Below are 20942 nucleotides of genomic sequence, written 5' to 3'. Positions count from 1 at the left end.
AGGAGGAGGAGAAGGAGAAGGAAGAGATGGATCAGAATAGACTCAAAAGGATGGAATAAAAAGATATTTGAGGGAGCGGACAGATACACCTGTCTGTGCAACCCCTGAAGATAGAGGCAGACATTTTAAAGAAGTGTTTCTGATGAGCTTTTTAAAATGGCTGAAGACACCTCGACAGAGGGAAGAGATTTGTTCCACACGCTTCATTCACTTACTGCGGTAGAGCCGTAACGTCACGCTGCTTTTATAATCTTTAAATGGCGCGCAGTGAGTGTTTACAAGTAGTTCCTGTCACTCTGAGGAATGTGTTGCTTATGCGTGTTTCTCCAGTCATTTAGAGGAGGAAAACTGAAGGAAGTGTGATGTGAGGCATGTACATGTGAGGTCGTTTTGAAGAGTGTGTCCTGTGACACACTGTGCACTAATTCATGCTGATTGGTCTTTTGTGATTCTGTCAGTTTGAATTGTATTGAATGTAAGGCTGCACACGGCTCGCCCACACACACATACACTGCATTTGAGAACCTGCTGCCATGGCAACCACTCTACAGACATTCCAGGGCCAGAGCTGTGCTGAGTGGAACACCCACGCTAGGCTGCGATTGGCCAGCTGGCTGCAGGTCTGTGGCTGTGATTGGTTACCTGCTCTCTCTCTGCCATCCTCCTGTCCTCCTCTCGTCTCATGTCATCGAGTCTCCGATGAGGAGCTTTATCCTGTTGCTGCCGCACCATCTCTCTCTCCTTCCTCTGTTGCTGTGCGTGTGAGAGATAGAGAGTGTGAGTCACTTTAACATATTTGGCTGAAATAATGAGAGCCTTCCTATTGGTAAAAATCATCTAATGCTTTTGAGAAGGGAAATTAAGGGGGAGAGAATGGCTAATAGAGTCAGAGAAAGGAGAGAAAGTGAAAGTGACTAAGACATTGGGCACAGTTATGGTGAGAGAGGGTGAGTATAGTGATATTTGTGAGTCAGTGCAATGCGGTTCTTGTATTCAGTCGGTTAGTGGCTAGATGGTGCTGTGCCACCCTGTACATGGCCTATACAATACGTAACACTGAACAGTATAATTATCCGTTTGAATCTAAATATCAACTGATAACAAGACAAATTGTGTTTGTGAGAAATTATGGGATTTTAATAATGATGTCCAATTGTGTGTAATATATATATCAATATATTTAACTGGCTTCTGTTGTAATATATTTTAAAAAGTAATTTATTCCTGTGATGGCAAAGGTGAATTTTCAGCATCATTACTCCAGTCTTCAGTGTCACATGATCCTTCAGAAATCACTATGTTAATCTGGTGCTAAAGAAGCATTTCATATTATTATTTATGTTGAAAACAGTGCTGCTGCTTAACATTTTTATGAGGACTGTGATTTTTTTTCTAGATGTTTTTTGATGAATAGAAAGTTTAATTTTTTTTAAAATTATAAATATAATTTGTTTTTATTAATTTCAAAAAAATATCTTTACTGTATTTTTTGGTCAATTTAATGTGCCTTTGATAATACCCCAAACGGCAGTATAATGAAAAAAAAGCATCTATAACCGTTTTAAAAACTTGATGAATGATTTCTGAAAGATCATATGACAACGGAAGAACATTCAACTGATCAAATGACAAATTATGTTTTATGATTAGGGAGCTAAAAATCGTGCAGCAGAGTAAAATATTAATAAAATATAAAATTATTAATATTATTATTATTATTAACAATCATTATTATTATTTCATTCTATCATATACTACCATTTAAAAATTTGGTGAGTAAGATTAAATGTGTTCAAAATAAATTGTATTTATTTTCTATCTTGAAGTATTTGATCAAAAATACAATTAAAACTAATAGTGTGATTTTTTTTTATTTTGTGAATGTGAATGTGATTTTTTTCCCAATTTGAATATGTTACTGATTTTGAGCTTTGGACACAATTCCTATTATTACCAATGTTGAAAACTTTTGAAGACTTTTTGGTAGTGCATTACTTATTTCAAATATTATACATTTCACCTCAAAATATTCCTTTGCTTAAAAAAAGGATTGCAAATTTGGTCAGCTTTTTAACATGGTCTCAGACTTTTGTACCCTACTATATATAGTTAATTAAGTGCCGTATTCTATAGCCCAGAGCAAACATGTCTTGATCCCACATGGTCTTGATTTAATTAGCTTAGCTGTGAGGGGCTTGACTTTGGGAATCTATCCTAGTGTACAAAGGCAGACATGAATATAATGGCTTATGATGCTCACTACATAACAAATACACACACACGCTTTGTTTTGTGGCCTATTCATCACCCCATGTGTCTTTCAGCTAGTGCAAGACTAATCAGGAAATCATGCTAATCATGTCCTTCCACAGTCATCCAGTGACAATTACCACTCAAACTAATACAATTAAAAGTCTGACTTTGCAAAGTATGTAGAGTTCTTACTCATTTACCCGTATTGTCTCTCAAATTCACCTACATGTACACAAAATTCCACAAATACCTTCCTGTGTTCCCTCTAAAGAAGAAATGCCAGCTACAGATAAGAGAAAAATGTTCAGCACTTCAACAAACACTGCTGTAAATCTTCTGTCATGTTTTCTGGCAAACACTGAATATTCCAAATTGTTCTACTCATATAAACTCAGCCTCATTTAGCCCCAATCAATGAGGAGTTCTGATCTATGTTCAGTCCAACATTTATGGACAGGAGATAAAATCTAAAATACTTTAAGGATAAGCTCACTAAACAATGAAAATCTTGTCATTATTGACTGTTATTGCAAAAATCTTTTTTTCTGTGGAAACTAAAATAATATACTGACCATGTTTTTAAATTGAATGACAGTAAATGAAGACTGGAGCCGTTATTCTTCAAGGAAGGTTGCAAAAAGCTACATAAAAGATTTATAAATGCTTATAGGGCTGAGTGATATGGCCAAAACAATCATCCCTGAGTATTTTTTGTTTTTGTTTTTACTGAATGGCAGTATATTTATATACAGTACTGTGCAAAAGTCTTAGGCGCGTTAGGATTTTCACCCCAAAACAATTTTTTGTTTTGTTTTCTGCAGTAGAACTGCAGCAACGCCTCCAAGACACCTAAAGAAACCTAACTGCAAAGCTACTAAAAACTATGTGCAAGTGTACCTACAACATAAGCAGTTTTAAACACAAAGGGTGGTCACAGTCACACCAAATATTAGTTTGATTTAGTTCATAGAAAATAACTGATAAATAAAATCTATTTAAATTCCATTGTTTTGGAAGCATCCTCACTTTACAGCACTTTTACCCAAGTGCCTAAAACTTTTCACATTACTGTAGCTTTGCAGAAAGGTTACTTCAAGTATCTTGGAGACATTGCTGCAGTTCTTCTGGATTTAGTCTGTCTCAGATTTTTCTGTTTCTTCATGTAATCCCAGATGGACTCAATGGCAGTGAGATCAAATCTCTAAGTGGAGCATTTAATGGTAAATGAATGGCAAAAGGAATGTTTGGAAATGTAAACTAGTGGGTGCAAGACACTATAATTAATTTATAAGTGATGGAGTAAAGTAAAGTAACAAAAAGTAAACTGTGACATGTTAAACACAAAAATTATTTACACAGTGACTACCAGTAAAATTTATAAACATGGGGGAGCAAAATAATTTAGAAACTTTGACCATGTTTTTCTTAAGTGTTTTTTCTTTAATTGCTAATGCGACCTTTTAAACCACAGACTAAACAAAACCAAGCATTGCTTGGCAATTGACCTAATTTGGTATTATCTAATTGTGTACTACATATGGGCTCATCCACTTTTGACCGAAAAATGGTAATTTTTGCACAACTTTCTAACATTCACAGATGGAAATTAGAAAATACCACATCTTAAAAAGAGCAAGAATCTATCAGTCAGGTATACAGATCACCTTTTATGATGGGCAATCTTCCCATATAATTTCCTATGATAAAAATAATGATGTTCAGTGACTTTTACGTGCACACGTAACCCTGTGTACCTCCTCTAAGCGACGCCTCTGTTCTTTCTGCTCCTCTATCCGTTTCTGCCGGTCATGCAGCAGCTGGCGTTTGTGCTCCTCGGGGTCTCTGCGCTGAGCAGCGAGCTGCGCCTGCTGTCTTTTTAAGGCCTCTGAACGCTCCTTATTCTCTTGCTGCAGTCGCAGGAAATCCCTCCGCAATGTCGACTCACCAGGAACATTCAAAATAGAGCTTCACAGAAACAGACAGAAAAACAGAGGAGAGTCAGCTGATATAAACAGTTAAGGTTTGCAAGAAGGACGATGTTAATTTATTTATCCATTACATCAAGGGAATGTACTCATGTGCAAGTTAGTAAAGGGGTTGAAGGTGCAAAGTATTAAACGTGCACTAGAATGAGTTGAAACTAATTGTTCTCTGATATCTATAGGATATAGCATATAGAATATGTGGGATAGAGGATATAGGATATGTGGCTTATTTAAGGGTTAAAACTGTCCAGATAAGGTTTTACAGGTCCATTTACAACCCTAGAATTTGTCCCTAGAATGAAATGGTCTGTTTTTGCCTTATTTGGAAGGATCATGAATAATAATGTTGAGCTCTGCTCTGATTAGCTCATTTCAGTAGCTCGCACAAGTGCAGTTTCTTCTACTAACACAATTGCAAACAGTAAAAGCGGCTCGCAAGTCATGACAGAACACACTGACAGAATGACACTTTAAACAGAACATCTCAAATGGAGATTGCTGAAATGGAGCTTACTTGTTTATTAGTGTTTTAAGATAATCCGCACACTATAGAGAGCTTGCATGCACATGGTTGCTAGATTGCACAGGTTTAAGTAAAACCCCGGATAGAATACGTGCTCTTTTAAATGACTGAAATCTGGCAACTACAAGCACAAAAACTTTAACACTCTTTTTCCCCACCGACAAAACCAAAGAGGGTTTTTTGTTTAAGTTTTTATTTTTTAAACTAGATTTTATTCTAGTCTTTTCTCTTCAACGGTATTGCATGTTTATATTGTCACAATCGTTTAAGGACATTTGTGTCATCTCATCTCGTCTTAGTCATGTAAAAAATATCATTTTCAATGAAATTGAGCAAACTAACAACTTTGACTTCAATTAGTGCGGTATCCGGTAATAGATAAACATCAACCATGCCTGCTGATTCTTAAGTTCTGTAGGAAAGCTATGAAAAGTCCTCAAATCCCCTGCATAGCCTGAAACTCAACATTTATATCCATGATCTGCTGTTTTCACTATATTGTCCTCATCTTCACAATATCTGCAGAAATTCTGTTGATTCGGTGCATGTTCACATTAATACTGGCCTTGAACATGGGCTGGTTATATGCAAATTGGGGAAGGCATAAATATTAATGCGGTAATGATGCTCAACGGTTACGTCACAGTCTGTGTTATGTTGGGATTCGCTTTTTTCAGTGGTCTTTTTTCAAGCACAAGATTTATATATATGGAGAAGGAAACAATGGTGTTTGAGGCTCATGGTATGTTAGTTCCATGTACAGAACTCTTATTATTCAACTATGCATTGCCAAGGTAAATACAGTTTTCCATTCTAGGGCACCTTTAATGGAGCATAACAAGGAATCATCTGTGCACATACAAGACTTCCCAAAACAAATCCATTAAGGGTGAAGGGAGTCATTTCCACCCCCAAAGCTCCAAGTACAATTGCAAAAATAATGATTGTTTTGAAACAGCAGTTGTCATGATTTGATTATCCCACCTCAAACAAAGAAATGGCTTAATTATTATTGACTCACTTTGACATGTATAGAAAGTCAGACAAAATACATTTAATTCAAGCCAAGTCTCAAGGCAGTTATCTACCAGTTTATGCCAAGTCACAAATTAGTCATCTACTAGTTCAAGTCAGTTGTCAGTTATAAACTAGTTTCAGTCTCAATTATCTACTTTTATTCAATTCTAAAAGAACATGGATTACCTTATCAAACCTCAAGTGAAATGATCTACTAGTTTGTGAAGTCTCAGAACAGTTATCTGATCATTTAAAGGTGCCCTAGAATAAAAAATTGAATTAACCTTGCCATAGTGAAATAAAAAAAGTGTTCAGTACATGGACATCACATACAGTGAGTCTCAAACATCATTGCCTCCTACTTCATATGTAAATCTTGTTTGTGAAAAACACCACAGAAAAACAGGCTATTAAACTGAAAGTTTCTTAGTAAGACATCATTACGATAATATCCCCTGTGTTGTCTAGATCTAACGCAAGATGCTAGTATCGGAAACTCCAAGTAGCACACATAACAGTTTGTCAAATGTCAAAAAATGTTATATTATTTCCTGCCAGTGTTGTCATAAAATACAATTGTAGACACGTATGTCGATCCCTTTTGACAGATTGAAATCTAAATTAGCCTAAATTTCATCATTAACACAACTCAAAAGCGAACTACGTTTACTACTACTGTTTAGTTGCTTTCAGATCGCTCACTCAATCCTTAAAGCTAACGTCACCTTCACAATCTAAGTTGAAACGATAGTCATTTGACAAGGCTTAGTCAATTTGTTACATAAATATACATTTTTGAGAACTGTAGTATGATTATTTTGCAGCGGGTGAGTAGTAAACATGACACTGACTATTTTGAGTGGCTTCTGCATTACTTTGTTTGGCTAAATAAATCGACTTTTAAAGCTACACTGTGTGATATTTTGCCACATCTAGCGGTGAAAAGGTATATGACCATCCAGTGAATAATAGTTTCTGTTTCTCTCAATTCTGATTTCGTTTTAATTCCTATGGTGGCCGATTTAGTTCAAGATTAACATGGCAATCCCCCTCTTCACATTCGACACGGTGCCATCGAGTGTTAAAACCCGAAAGGCGAAGCTTGAATTTACGGGTATGTCCCTCTTTGGCTAATGTACTTTCAAGATGGAGGGGCAACATGACGACCGGCATTCAAACCCCTCACCTGTATGTATTTTCAATGGCATATTATAAACTTACGAGAATACTTTATTACTTGAAAGAAGTAAATATACATTAATGAGCACATATATTTTTGAGAGAACTAAGTGTTTTTAGCTAAGAATAAACTAAAAAAGTTACACAGTGTAGCTTTAAATCAGTACTCTACTGTCAAACTGTAATGTTACTGTAAACAACATATTTACGCGCTACCCAGTTCAGTTTGTGATTCAAAGTTAAGCAGCTATCATTGTCAAATCATTGCCATGATGGATGGTATAGATGTGTTAGCTGTCATTGAGCAGCAGTGCAGTGAAACAGCCAATCAGAGCAGAACACTGCATTAATATTCATGACCTTTCCAAATAAGGCAAACACATCCTAGGGACAATTTCTAGGGTTGTAAATGAACCTGTAAAACCATATCTGGACAATTTTTGACCTTAAATAAGCCACATACCCTCTATATAGATCATACCCTCTATATAGATCAGAGAACAATTTAAAATATTGTTTCAAATAATTCTAGGGCACCTTTAAGTCAAGTTGCAAGACCATTTTCTTTCCACTTTAATGCAGCTTGACCCTAGAGTTTGGCTACTGTAGAGTTTCCATCTCTGGTCTCTATACATTAAACTGTGATAGGAGAGTGAACATCACAAATACCTCCCCAAGTATTTGAACATCATAAAATTCACACACTTTATATAGTGCTAAGTTAGTAAGATGTCAACAACACTGCCCTGTTGTGTAGTGCCAAGTAGGGTTGTTTAAACACAGATGCTGCTGTTTACCTGGATTCTCTCTCATCTCCTCTGTTCTCATCCTCTTCATCACTACCGCTGTATTCATACTCTGTCTCCTCTGAGAGGAATCAAGACAAAATGAAAGAGAGAAAGTGCAGGAAAATAAACACAAAAGACTTTAGGCATTAATATAATATGGCTCAACACAGTTTATGCATACTGCAGCACTTTAGAGTCTAAATCATCTGCACTCTCTTCCTTAACTGATGCTGTATGAGCTCTGATAATACTGAACTGATGAACGCTGCCGGCTGGATGCTTCCATTTTAAGCTGTTCCTCATTCTTCATATCCAGCAAGAAACAGTTCAAGCCCAGCTGTGCTATTTGATTACAATACTAGCCACCGATCTCAAGAGTTACTCTAAGCTACACAAAGTTATGCACAAACTCCCTATTTGTGGTCCAAAGCAATGATGAGCTCTGATTTGACGGGAGTCTTGGTGACTTCACCGCACAAATGCAAGTAAACAAACTTTATTAAATATTCTGTCCCACCACAAAAACTGATTTGGGTCCTGAAATGTGTGGGGCTACCATGATTAATAAAGCTCTATTCTTATATTTCATAAATCATCTGTAAAGGCAACATTAAAGAAAACAGGACATGGCACACACCTTTTTCGCCGCGTTTCTTGCGCGTACGGTCGATGTGATCTTTGAGCTGGATGCGGACCTGTCTCTCAGTGGGTTGGTCTCTGATGAACGAGTGCTTCAGTAGCTGTTCTGTGGATGGACGACTCGGATATGACTTCACCAGACAACCCTCGATGAAGTCAATAAACTTCTTAGACCTGAAAGAGACCGAAAACCATGTAAGAAATTAATGTATTAGCAAGAAAGTCCATTCAAGAAACAAAAAAGAAGAGATTATATAATGCTATTGTGCAGGCAAGAGAAGTAGGGAATGCCTCACAGGCATCAGGTCAGGGGAAAAGAGTGACTTTTGAACAGTGTATATATGTATATATTCTTTCTGACACAAAAAAGTATTGCAAAAAACTAATATTAAACAAGAAAAACTCCTTGATAAGCACCATTATAGTTTTCAATATAATGTTTTAACGGAAAAAAATAATCAAAATCAAACTAAATCAGTCAGACACGCTGAAAAAAATGACAACAAAGCAGGCTGTTTTAACCAAGAAGCAAAATATTACAAGCCATTGGTATTAAGACATTAAAACGAAACATGGCCTTTTGAATTCAACCCCAACACATGCTCCATCTTTACTTATATAACCAGCTGTTCAAGGGCAGGGCTCTGACCAGAAGGACCAAAATAACTCCAATCTGAAAACTATAGCATAGCATGCCAATATATATGACAACTGCAACCAACCGGGGAAAAAAGACAAAAACATAGATGAACTGAATGTAGAAAAGAGAACATTATTCATCATGCAACAGCACTCCAACAGTGTGAGGATGTAAGTGTGAGATCAAACCCTGCAACACCTGTATGAAAAACATTATTAAACGAGAAAACCCTGTACCAAAAGGGAAGATATATGGATGACAGCAACCATAACTTAGTATGCAGTGCATGTATATATAGACGAGGGAAAAAAGGGAGGGAAGGAAGAAGGAAAATATAGCTTGATCTTAAAATAACAGCTAAAACAGCATGTCCTCACCATTTCTTGGACTTCAGTTTAGGAGGAGGGTTCCGTGGGATAAGGAACAAAGCTCGCATGGGATGCATGTCACACAATGCTGAGGGAAAGAGCACAGAAATCAAACATGCTGATAAAAGACTCTTTCACCCATGTGCCCAATTATCAGACTCAAGAGGTGACAACAATTCATGAAACAATTCACGAAAGTAGAACAGTGACTGGGTCACTGCTACACGCTGTCCGTGTGAGTGTGTAAGAGAGAGAATATGACTAAGTGTTGTGCTGCATAAGTTATGACAATGATCGACCTCTGTTACTCTATTACTTCTTTTGTTTCACTGCCGTAACAGGTATGGGAAAGAGGAAGGTTTAGTATTACTGTTTGTTCGGGTTGTAAAATGTGAAATGTTTTAAAATATTCTTTAAAAACTGAAAAATAACTGAATATAATATTAAAGGTAGGAATTGGTTAAAAAACTTTTTTTCCAAATTTGTTTAAACGTTCTTTATATATCAATACATAATTAAAATGTAAGTACTCTGAAAAAGAAAGTATAAAAAATTAGTGTCTGTAGACCTCTCACGACTGTTTTAAAGACAGCTCATTATTTCCATTCACTCCACCTTCTCCCTTCTGGGCTCTTTCCAAAGCCACACCCCCAAAACACAAACGCGTTACACCGGCCACTCAGCCAGTGTTGCCAACTTGGCGACTTTGTCGCTATATTTAGCGGCTTTTCAGACCCCTCTAGCGACTTTTTTTCAAAAAAGCGACTAGCGACAAATCTAGCGACTTTTTGGACAAACGTCAGCTACTTTAGTTTACAAATGTCGCTAGTACTGTCCTGCGAGCGCGAGGTCTTTTTTCCCCTCTGCCGTCACACACACACCTCTCTCTGCATCTGCCCTGTTCAGTGAATGGCTGAGGGGAGCTGCAGGCAGCGCATACCGGTGAACGTAACGTTACACAGACAGCAGCTGACAGATGTGAATGAGTGAGCTACACGAGCACACAGGTTTGCCACGGATTTTCCCCTTAATGTTATCTGCTTCTTTTGTTTTATATTTAAAGAAATTAGTTATGAGTTCTATTCTTCTCTTGTGCTTATCACTTATATAACTCACTATCACAGAGCTTTATTTTATCCTGTTTCTCAATTCAGACGCATGACGTCTAGCGACATTTAGCGACTTTTTGGGCAGGCTTTAGCTACTTTCCTTGGAAAATAGTTGGCAACACTGCGCTTAGCTGGAAGACACATTATTTACCTCAGACGAGCAGTGTGCATGTAGTCACATCATGTCAGAATTACATGTAATAAAATAAAAATAAAAAAATGAATATGAATATAAGACAAATACGTCTTTTAGTACTCACCATCAAGCTAGAATACCGGTACTGGTAAAGTTTAAAATATATTTTTGTTTGATTTGGTAACAAGCTAGCTATATTCATAAGGTAAAGAAAACGGGTAGCATCGATACATGTTTTTCCTATAACATCAGTTTTACTGCAATGAAGATGAATTTCGTGTAAGATTCATAACATATACTGTGTTTTGCATGTAAGAGTTTCCATGATGAAAGCATCGTTGATTAGTAGTAGCTAAAGCTAACTTAGTTCTAAAAAAAAGTTCCTGGATGCGGTGTACTAGCTTTTACACAAGCATTTTGTTATCTAAAGTTAAATTTTGCGAAATTCAACACAACAGCGATCGACTTGAGCTAAACATATTGAGTATTTATCATCTCTACTAATGGCTAAGTGTATAACATTGTAACTTTATGCTAAGTAATGTTCTGTTAGCTATATTAGGCAGCTTCATTTGCTCTTGATATATGCTTCATGAAAACATAAACCAATAAAATGTATAATCAAAATGAAAGAAAATGATGAGAAGAAGACCTGTCCAGCAGAAATACAGCCAGCAATGAGTCGTTTTTCAGGTCCTTCAGTTCTTACCATCGTTGAAAAGCCACGCAGATATTTACTCGCATTTGATTTCATTGTTAATCCAAAGACTTTCTGTCCATTGCCTTTTCTCGTACTGTCTTCCTTTTTTGCATTGTTTGCCTTCGCTGACTGTAAAACCCTACACTGTGAATTTTGAATGCTCTTTCTCTGCCATTATTTTGCCTAGGTTTCTTGCCTCTTGAACTGCTCGAATCAAACGAGCGAGCGCATGTGGGCAGATCCTGTATCCTGATCCTGTTTCGTCCCGAACGAAAATAATGAGCGGTGTTTATTGCAGATTAAAAAGTCTAGAGTCACTCGATTTTTATACTCTCCTTTTCAGAGTACTTACATTTTAATTATGTATTGACATATAAAGAAAGTTTAAACAAATTTGGGTAAAAGTGTTTTAGATCAGTCCTACCAATCCCACCTTTAAGGACCATTTACACCAAGGACAATAACTATAATGAAAATTATAAAGTCTTAATAATCATTTTAATTCGGTAAGAATAGGGAAGTCCACGCAATAAATATAATTATAACAACAGAGGAACGATGTCACTGGATTTTTTTTCCAGCTGATGAACGATAAAACTTTGACAGCCCATCAGAATCCACCTAACTCTAAATAGCTTAAGCATTCAAAGCATCAGATGACATGCGCTTATAAAAAAACAGAACGTTATCGCATACATCACTCCATTTGCCTTTTAGACCAGAGTATGTGAGTGGTAAGCATTAACTCTGCAAACTTTTTTAAAACAGGAGCTGTAATTGCGATTGTACTATGAGTGTTATGCTGCCCATACATGGGACTGATAATTATTTTGTTCATATTAAGGTTTGGATCCACACTGTAATGTGAGGTTGCATCTGTAAACACACAGACAGTGTACTTACGAGGTGCTCCTTCAGCCATCTCTATAGCGGTGATTCCCAGAGACCAGATATCACTCTGTTGTAAAAAAGAAGAAGTTTTTTGTCATTTTATTCAGACACGCATGCACACACGCGCACACACACACACACACACAAGCAAAATAATGGGCAGGGATGGGTGGCTTGATCACCATAAGATAGCAGGGCTTTGTGAGATCTCAAAGTGGCCACTACCATTAGAGAAAACCCTCTATGCAGCTATTTCTAGACCACCACTGGTCTGTTAAACATACTGTAAAATATATTCATCAAAAGTACCAAATTAAAAATTGGAAAAACACCTAGCATACTTTTTTGTAGTTTCCAATAGGGATGATTAAAAGTGACAGTACTTTTAAAACCACTCTGTTAAATCAAAGCATAAAAAAAACAGTTTCTACACAAAATATTAAGTAGCACAACCTTTTTCAGTATTAACAATAATAGAAAATGTATTGAGGATCAAACCAGCATATTAGAATGATTTCTGAAGGATCATGTCACACTGACTGGAGTAATGGCTGCTGAAAATTCAGCTGTCACCATATGAATTAATTACATTTTAAAACATTATTCACAATATTACTATTTTTATTGTTGATTAAATAAATGCAGTCTTGGTGAGCATGAAATACTTCTTTCAAAAAATAAAAATCTTTCCAAGCCCAAACTTTTGAACAAGGGTGTACATCAACAGACAGAATCTCATGTTACCCTGTAATCATAGGTGGAGTCAGGATTCTCATCACAGGCAATGACTTCTGGGGCCATCCAGTACGGAGTGCCAATGAAAGTGTTTCTTCTGCCCACTGTACGATCCAACTGTGCGCTCACCCCAAAATCCACTGTGGAGAAAAGAGGAAGCCATCAGGGTCTGTAATGTTACAGGACACATTTTGCTTTCAAGTCTTAAGAAACCTGTTACACAGTGGAAATGTTTATATTCATCTACGCTAATTGCTTCCTTCTCATATACACAGACACACTCTTCCACTTCTACCCACTCTCCCTCAGGTTGTGGTGTGTGAAGATATTTTTGTCGTGGTGTCAGGCCTATATTAATGAGCTTCGGTGCTTTGCTCTAGTTGTTAAAAGATAGTGTTCTCTAATCAGACAGTATATAGGCTAGACAACACACTCAAAACACGCAAAGCAGTGCTCCACAAATCAAATATCACAGCAACAGAGTAAACGAGTTAGTCTGTTTTTTTGTGTCAAGCAAATATCCCACTCACCAAGTTTAACCTCTGCGTTCTCTGTAAGCAGTACATTCTGTCCCTTGATGTCTCTGTGGATGACTTTATGAGCATGGAGGTGAGACAAACCCTGAGGAACAGAGGCCGTGCTTAATGGCTGTGCAAAATTACATATAATTTCATCCAAAACATCAACTCAAGTAAAGCTGCTGTTAGGCATCATGTAACAACCATGTAATGTCTATTGTTAAAGGGTCATGAAACCCCCCTGCTGCATGAAATTAAAATTGTGATTGTCTTTTTTTCCCTATGTTGTGACATACAGGTTGCTGGAAGGAATGTATAATTGTCCCACACAACTGGTGGTGCACGTGTCATCAGATTAAAGGGCACCCATTATGCAAAATTCACTTTTACAATGTTTCAATGGTGTTGAACGTAAATGTGTGTTGGCAGTGTGTGTACGCAACCACTCTATAATGGTAAAAATCCATCCACTCTTTTTTTTTTTTAAATCCCCAAATTATAAACAGTGTCGCAGAACAGGCCGTTTGCAGATTCCTGGTAACATAATGTCACATTTCACCCTGCCCACGAGTGTTGATGGACACTGTTGTATTAGCATAGACCTTGCCCTCAGAGAGCAGTACACAGTCTCCAGAATATTTAACAGCAGCATTCAGGTTAGAAACGTGTTCTTAATAAAGCTACTGAAGTTCATTCAGTTAAGAGCAGTGACAGATTTTAAGTAAGTTCATCTTTTGTTGTTTGTTCATATTAAAGGTGGGGTAAGTGTTATTTCAAAAGGGGCGAGTCCAATTATAAAACTTGTAGCCAATGAGTCAGGAGCATGTCTACTAATGATGGTGAGAAGAGAGAGCGCTCAGTGCACGTCATTCAGAACACATAACGGACATTAGCAGAAAACTAATGCTGGCTTTTGCTCGTGTTATGTTTGCTTGATTGTTCATTTGCGATCGTATTGTGGCTCACTTCAGTGATGATAAAGACATGTTCATTTCCACACCGTATGGCGCATCTAAATCTCCTCACAGTCTGTTTCAAACATCAGCTTATAAAATGTGTCCGACAAGAAAGATACTCTACTCCTAATATATGTTTGTTTCTTCTTTTTATGATCTATATAACCCTTATCCGGTCATAATTGGAATATGCCGTTAGTTGGACTGTCGTGCTCATGTAGGCTGGGCCACTATTGAGTTGTCATGAGAATGGTTTGTTTTTTTGTGATCGCTATAACGCTCTAATCTGGTCATAATTGTAATATGTCGTTAGAGAACAGTTTTTTTGTGATGGAAGGGATGACTTTTTATTGACCTGGATTAATAACACACAGATTCTTCCATAGTTGTTGCCTGGATTATGCATGTGTGGGACGGAGCTATCAAAATAAGGGCGTGTTTGTTTTGGTGATTTGAAATAACAACAACTGTTACCAGGAAGCACTTACCCCACCTTTAACAGCAGATATAGCAGTAGGTACTGTATATTACACTGCTTTCCCTTGAGTAACGTCACACATATCAATATACACACAGGGTTTCTGTACTTGCTGCATATGTGCCGACATAACCAGCTGTTTCCAGGTGAACTTTGTGTTTCTGACAATCAATCACAATAAGACATGAAAAATAACTACCGTATTTTCCGGACTGTAAGTCACACTTTTTTTCATAGTTTGGCTGGTCCTGCGACTTATAGTCAGGTGCGACTTATATATCAAATTAAATTTCTAATGACTGACAAGAATAAACGTTTAGCTACGTCTATAACCACAAGAGGGTGCTCAATCTATGCTGCTCCTTTAGCCTACCACTGAAAAAATAAACTGAAAACAGAAAAAACTGTTAACTGAAATATTAACTACAACTGTGAAATAAAGAAAACAACTGAGAAAGAGTTGTCCCCCCCCCCCCACCACATAAAGAAAATCCTATTATGCATATTGCAAACTGCATGTAGTAAAATATGCAGCCGAGAACAATTCCCACAGCGTTTGTCTCGCACGGCAGAGCGTTGTTCAAGCACTCATCTGTGGACTCGTTCCTTCAGCTCTGCCCATCTTGCTTTCAGTCCATGATTATCTTTCTTTGTTTTCTTCATTACAGTTAAAGTAACCTCTGCTTTTCGCCAGTCCCTCACGAGTTTCTCACTCACTTTAAACTTTCTTTCTGCTGCTCGATTATGCACAGCGGCTCCAGCTCTCCATGCTGCTTCTGACCTAATGCGACTTATAGTCCAGTGCGACTTAAATATTTTTTTTTTCCCTCTTCATGACTAGGGCTGGGTAAAAATAGAGTCATCAATGCATCACAATTATTTGTTTCTCAATTCAATATCGATACATCAAATCCTATGAATCGATTCATCCCACCGGCCATTGGCGGCGCTGTGGACAACACTCTAATGAGAGCGTTCAGTGCTGTACAAGACACTTTACCAAAACAGCATCTGCACTCCGTTCTAGCCAAGCCTGCAGCACCCCTCTCAGAAACTGAAGCTTTCGCGCCTCGATCGCCCCCAGGTGACCGGTCTCAGTATAGTCGCCCCTCAATTTTTTTCCGTTTATGGTTCAAGCCTTAAAAGCCGACGTTTGGGCTCATTTTGGATCAGCTGCTCAGTTGTTCAGTGTTCTTGCGCCACAGAATCAACACCGGCCGTGTTGGCAACATGCGTTCAACTTGCGGCAACATGCGCGGTCATGTAGATCACGGCGCTCTCAATAGTTGTAAAAAAAAAAAAAAACTGTGCTCTCAATACATATGAATGGCTTAAGCGGACAGACAACAGCTTCACTACACTATACAGTTAATTGCTTTCGAATCTGTGGGAAACACTTTGTAATGTTATAATATCAATGGTTGCACTTTGTTTTATGAGTATGCACATTTTGTACTTCTGTTTACATTTCTTTTATAACTTGAATGTATAGAAAGAAAGAAATATACTTACTACTTATTACAGTTATACATGCACTTTAGAGGTGTTAATAAAGTGCCTGTTTGTTACAGGTGTGGTTTGTATTCAACACGTAACAATATTGTACAATTTATTGACAGGAAACATGCATGGGGCAATTTTTCTTAAACATTGATAATACTGCACACATTTAAAAATATACTTAATTACTTAAGTACTTAATTACTTATGTATTTACTAATTAATGAATCGATATCGAAGATTATAAATCAATATCGAATCGAAATTGAATCAAAGCCTCAAGAATCGAAATCGAATTGTGAAATTCCTAAAAATACCCAGCCCTTTTCATGACCAATTTTTTTACTGATGTGACTCATACTCCAGAGCAACTTATAGCCCAGAAAATACGGTAGTCTAGTTTAATAGCCTTCTCCCGGACGTGCTGACATCCAGCTCTCCGTGCGCATGCAAGTTCTGTGTCCTTAAGTTGAGAGCATAGATTGTAAGGTTGAGAGTGGCTTTATATGGCTTTAAAACAAATGCAGGTGATAAGTTTTCATTTGTGTGTTCACAAGCTGTGAAGACCCCACCCCCTATGGTGGGGAGCAGCAATTAATTTGCATTTAAAGGAGACACACACAAAACAGCTAATTTTTCTCAAACTCAAAAATTTGCATTTTCAAAATGTATATTAAATGATTTGTTAGGAATTTTGATCTGAAACTTCATAGACACACTCTGGAGACACCTGAGACTTATATTACTGTGGCGAGGTGGATGAGCGAGAGACATGGGAGGGAGCGAGCGAAACCATGGCGTGAGTGCAAATGAGTGTCACCTGAGAGCCACACCGGTCTCGAGTTCTCTCATGAGGGAGCTCGGAGGCATATAAGGACGAGCGACACCAGTGAAGGAGAGAGGACCAGGCCTGGACTTTACGTTGAGTTTTGTTTATGTTTTATTATGCGTGTGCGGACAGTTGTCCATGAGGGGCTGCCTATGTTACTTCTCGTTTTATTTCGTTGATTAAAGTCTTTGTTGAATGTTCGCCGGTTCCCGTCTCCTTCCTTCCCGTATTTATGAACTTTGTTACAATTACATCTTGTAAAAAGGGGCATAATAGGTGTCCTTTAAAGACTACGAAGGCACATGAATTTAAAAAAGAAATGATAGGCACAGAGAAATCATAATAAACAATGCAAGAAGATTTGTCAATTTGATTTCATGGTACTGTTGTCAAAAGTACCAAGCTGTAATCGTAAACTGCTGATTTTAGCCAATCACAGACATATTTGATGAGTGTGTGAGCACAATGGCCAGTCAGAGATGTTTACGATTCCGCTCAACAGCGCTCAAAGAGTCAATTTTTTAAATTGTCAATACCGATTTGGTATTGTGGTCTGTACTTTTGACAACACTACTACTTAGCCAGATAGTGACTTAAGGAATCTCACTCTCAGTATCTCTCTGCAGATATAAGCAATCCAGTCTTCTTTCAGAGAGTTGCCCTTTGTGTTCTTCACCAAGTCTGTCACCGAGCCGGCACCACAAAACTCCATTACCAACTAAACAAAAACACACAAAATATACATTTATGAAACAGCAAGCAGATACAGGCAATTTTTCTCAAATCAACAAGGTCCATAATCTTTAAATATCAATAATTAATGTTTAACCATTTTAGTTAATGCAAGACTATAGATGCATTTATTCGATTACAGTGTAATAATGCAAGACTTTTAGCAGTTATGAGATCAGTTATAAGTTCAGAAGTCACAGGTTATACTGGTCTGAAGAAGCACAGACCCAGAGCTGGTCATCGTGTCCGGGCGGGCTCTTCTTCACAAAAGCTCCGTAGTAGGTGGCGATGTTTCTATGGTGACTGTACTTCTTCAGCATGTTAATCTCAGCTTTAATCTCTTCCTCCTCTTCCTCAGTCACATCCATGACCTTTATGGCCGCCAGCTGACCTGTCTTTACATGACGACCCTAAGACAGAAATAATTTCAATAGCAAGTTAGCATATAAATGACTAATTTAGTAACTTTTAATAATCAGAGATAACAAATTTAAATTAACATGAGCAAAAATGCATAGGCGTAGCAGTATGATGGAAACTGGCCCTGGCATTCACAAGTGTGAGATGAGTATTTTTTTTAAAGAAATTAATACTTTTTTTTCAGCATTTGAGACAATAATAAATGTTTATTTTATGACATTTACAAAATTCATTTCAAATAAATGCTGTAATTTGAACTTTCTATTAATCAAAAAAAAAAATCCTGTATTTTTTAAATCACAAATGTTGCTGAAGAGCTTTAATAAGCATATCAGGGTTTCTGCAGGTAAACTCACAAACTTAAAGGGGTACTTTAAGTTTGTAGAAGATGAATGTGTATTTTTAACTGGGTCATTTATGTAGTAGAAATGTGAAATTATTTTTGAATTTGGTGCCTTCTAGGCTCAGAAAATTCAGAAAATGTATTTTTGGTTCATGTGGATGAAAGACAACAACTCCCAGAATGCACTTGCTTCGATGCCCTACGAGGCCACTCCCCAAGCCACTGCTACTCGTTCACTTTCCCACCGCATCACCACCCCTAAAGTTGTTTTAATTTTCATAGTAATATAAACATTTAGTTCAGTTAGAGAACAGACAGTGCAAATAAAAACTGAAAGTGTCTGGTCAATATAATGTGAGTGAGCTGAGGGAGTGTCACAGCACAAACTCAGCAGGAATCGGATTACATTCATCACGAGAGCTGAGGTAAGCATGGGCCTACATTCACAACGCGTTTTCAGTCTGGTGCGTTTTCAGTTCATGTCTATGCTCATGCCAAAGCTTAACTTTCATAGGAATTCATTTGAAAAGTTGAAACACTCGCTTTGTTCCTCACTGCTCTGTTTAGGGATGCACTGATCCGATACTCAGGATCGGTATCGGCACCGATCCGCCATTATTTGCCGGATCGGGTATCGGACAGACAGGACCAATCCAAATTCGATACCGTGCGCATAACATTCTGTGTTATTGTTAAGCCCCAGTGCCCCACAAAAACATTATAAAGCATCATCAATGATTCGTGCACTATAGGTCCTTCTCAAAAACTTAGCATATTGTGATAAAGTTAATTATTTTCCATAATGTAATGATAAAAATTAAACTTTCATATATTTTAGATTCATTGCACACCAACTGAAATATTTCAGGTCTTTTATTGTTTTAATACTGATGATTTTGGCATACAGCTCATGAAAACCCAAAATTCCTATCTCAAAAAATTAGCATATCATGAAAAGGTTCTCTAAACGAGCTATTCACCTAATCATCTGGATCAACTAATTAACTCTAAACACCTGCAAAAGATTCCTGAGGCTTTTAAAAACTCCCAGCCTGGTTCATTACTCAAAACCGCAATCATGGGTAAGACTGCCGACCTGACTGCTGTCCAGAAGGCCATCATTGACACCCTCAAGCGACAGGGTAAGCCACAGAAAGAAATTTCTGAACGAATAGGCTGTTCTCAGAGTGCTGTATCAAGGAAAAAGTCTTTCAACAGACTTCTCAGTGGGAAGTCTGTTGAAAGGAAAAAGTGTGGCAAAAAACGCTGCACAACGACAAGAGGTGACCTGACCCTGAGGAAGATTGTGGAGAAGGACCGATTCCAGACCTTGGGGGACCTGCGGAAGCAGTGGACTGAGTCTGGAGTAGAAACATCCAGAGCCACCGTGTACAGGCGTGTGCAGGAAATGGGCTACAGGTGCCGCATTCCCCAGGTCAAGCCACTTTTGAACCAGAAACAGCGCCTGACCTGGGCTACAGAGAAGCAGCACTGGACTGCTGCTCAAATTTTGCATGTCATTCAGAAATCAAGGTGCCAGAGTCTGGAGGAAGACTGGGGAGAAGGAAAAGCCAAAATGCCTGAAGTCCAGTGTCAAGTACCCACAGTCAGTGATGGTCTGGGGTGCCATGTCAGCTGCTGGTGTTGGTCCACTGTGTTTTATCAAGGGCAGGGTCAATGCAGCTAGCTATCAGGAGATTTGAGCACTTCATGCTTCTATCTGCTGAAAAGCTTTATGGAGATGAAGATTTCGTTTTTCAGCACGACCTGCCACCTGCTCACAGTGCCAAAACCACTGGTAAATGGTTTACTGACCATGGTATTACAGAGCTCAATTGGCCTGCCAGCTCTCCTGACCTGAACCCCATAGAGAATCTGTGGGATATTGTGAAGAGAAAGTTGAGAGACGCAAGACCCAACACTCTGGATGAGCTTAAGGCCGCTATCGAAGCATCCTGGGCCTCCATAACACCTCAGCAGTGCCACAGGCTGATCGCCTCCATGCCACGCCGCATTGAAGCAGTCATTTCTGCAAAAGGATTCCCGACCAAGTATTGAGTGCATAACTGAACATAATTATTTGAAGGTTGACTTTTTTGTATTAAAAACATTTTTCTTTTATTAGTCGGATGAAATATGCAAACGTTTTGAGATTTTTGGGTTTTCATGAGCTGAATGCCAAAATCATCAGTATTAAAACAAT

At 38.0% G+C, this 20942-nt stretch overlaps 1 protein-coding gene across 5 annotated transcripts in view; it reads right to left on the bottom strand.

Moving 5' to 3' along the window:
- mink1 (misshapen-like kinase 1) overlaps nt 1-20942 on the bottom strand; it is a 57751-nt gene that overhangs the window by 20072 nt on the left and 16737 nt on the right. For all 5 annotated transcript variants that reach the window (XM_067438443.1, XM_067438446.1, XM_067438445.1 and 2 more), the window contains exons 3-12: nt 18204-18386; nt 17852-17962; nt 13494-13584; nt 12973-13103; nt 12241-12295; nt 9402-9480; nt 8383-8558; nt 7755-7824; nt 4008-4218; nt 643-753 (exon numbers count right to left, since the gene is read on the bottom strand). In XM_067438443.1, coding sequence (XP_067294544.1) covers nt 643-753; nt 4008-4218; nt 7755-7824; nt 8383-8558; nt 9402-9480; nt 12241-12295; nt 12973-13103; nt 13494-13584; nt 17852-17962; nt 18204-18386 — 1218 coding nt within the window. The remainder of the gene's footprint in view (nt 1-642; nt 754-4007; nt 4219-7754; nt 7825-8382; nt 8559-9401; nt 9481-12240; nt 12296-12972; nt 13104-13493; nt 13585-17851; nt 17963-18203; nt 18387-20942) is intronic.

Source organism: Pseudorasbora parva, chromosome 3 (assembly GCF_024679245.1).
Source record: "Pseudorasbora parva isolate DD20220531a chromosome 3, ASM2467924v1, whole genome shotgun sequence".
Lineage (NCBI taxonomy): Eukaryota > Metazoa > Chordata > Actinopteri > Cypriniformes > Gobionidae > Pseudorasbora > Pseudorasbora parva.
The sequence above is the reverse complement of the archived record's forward strand: the minus strand, read 5'-3'. Positions and strand labels throughout refer to the sequence as shown.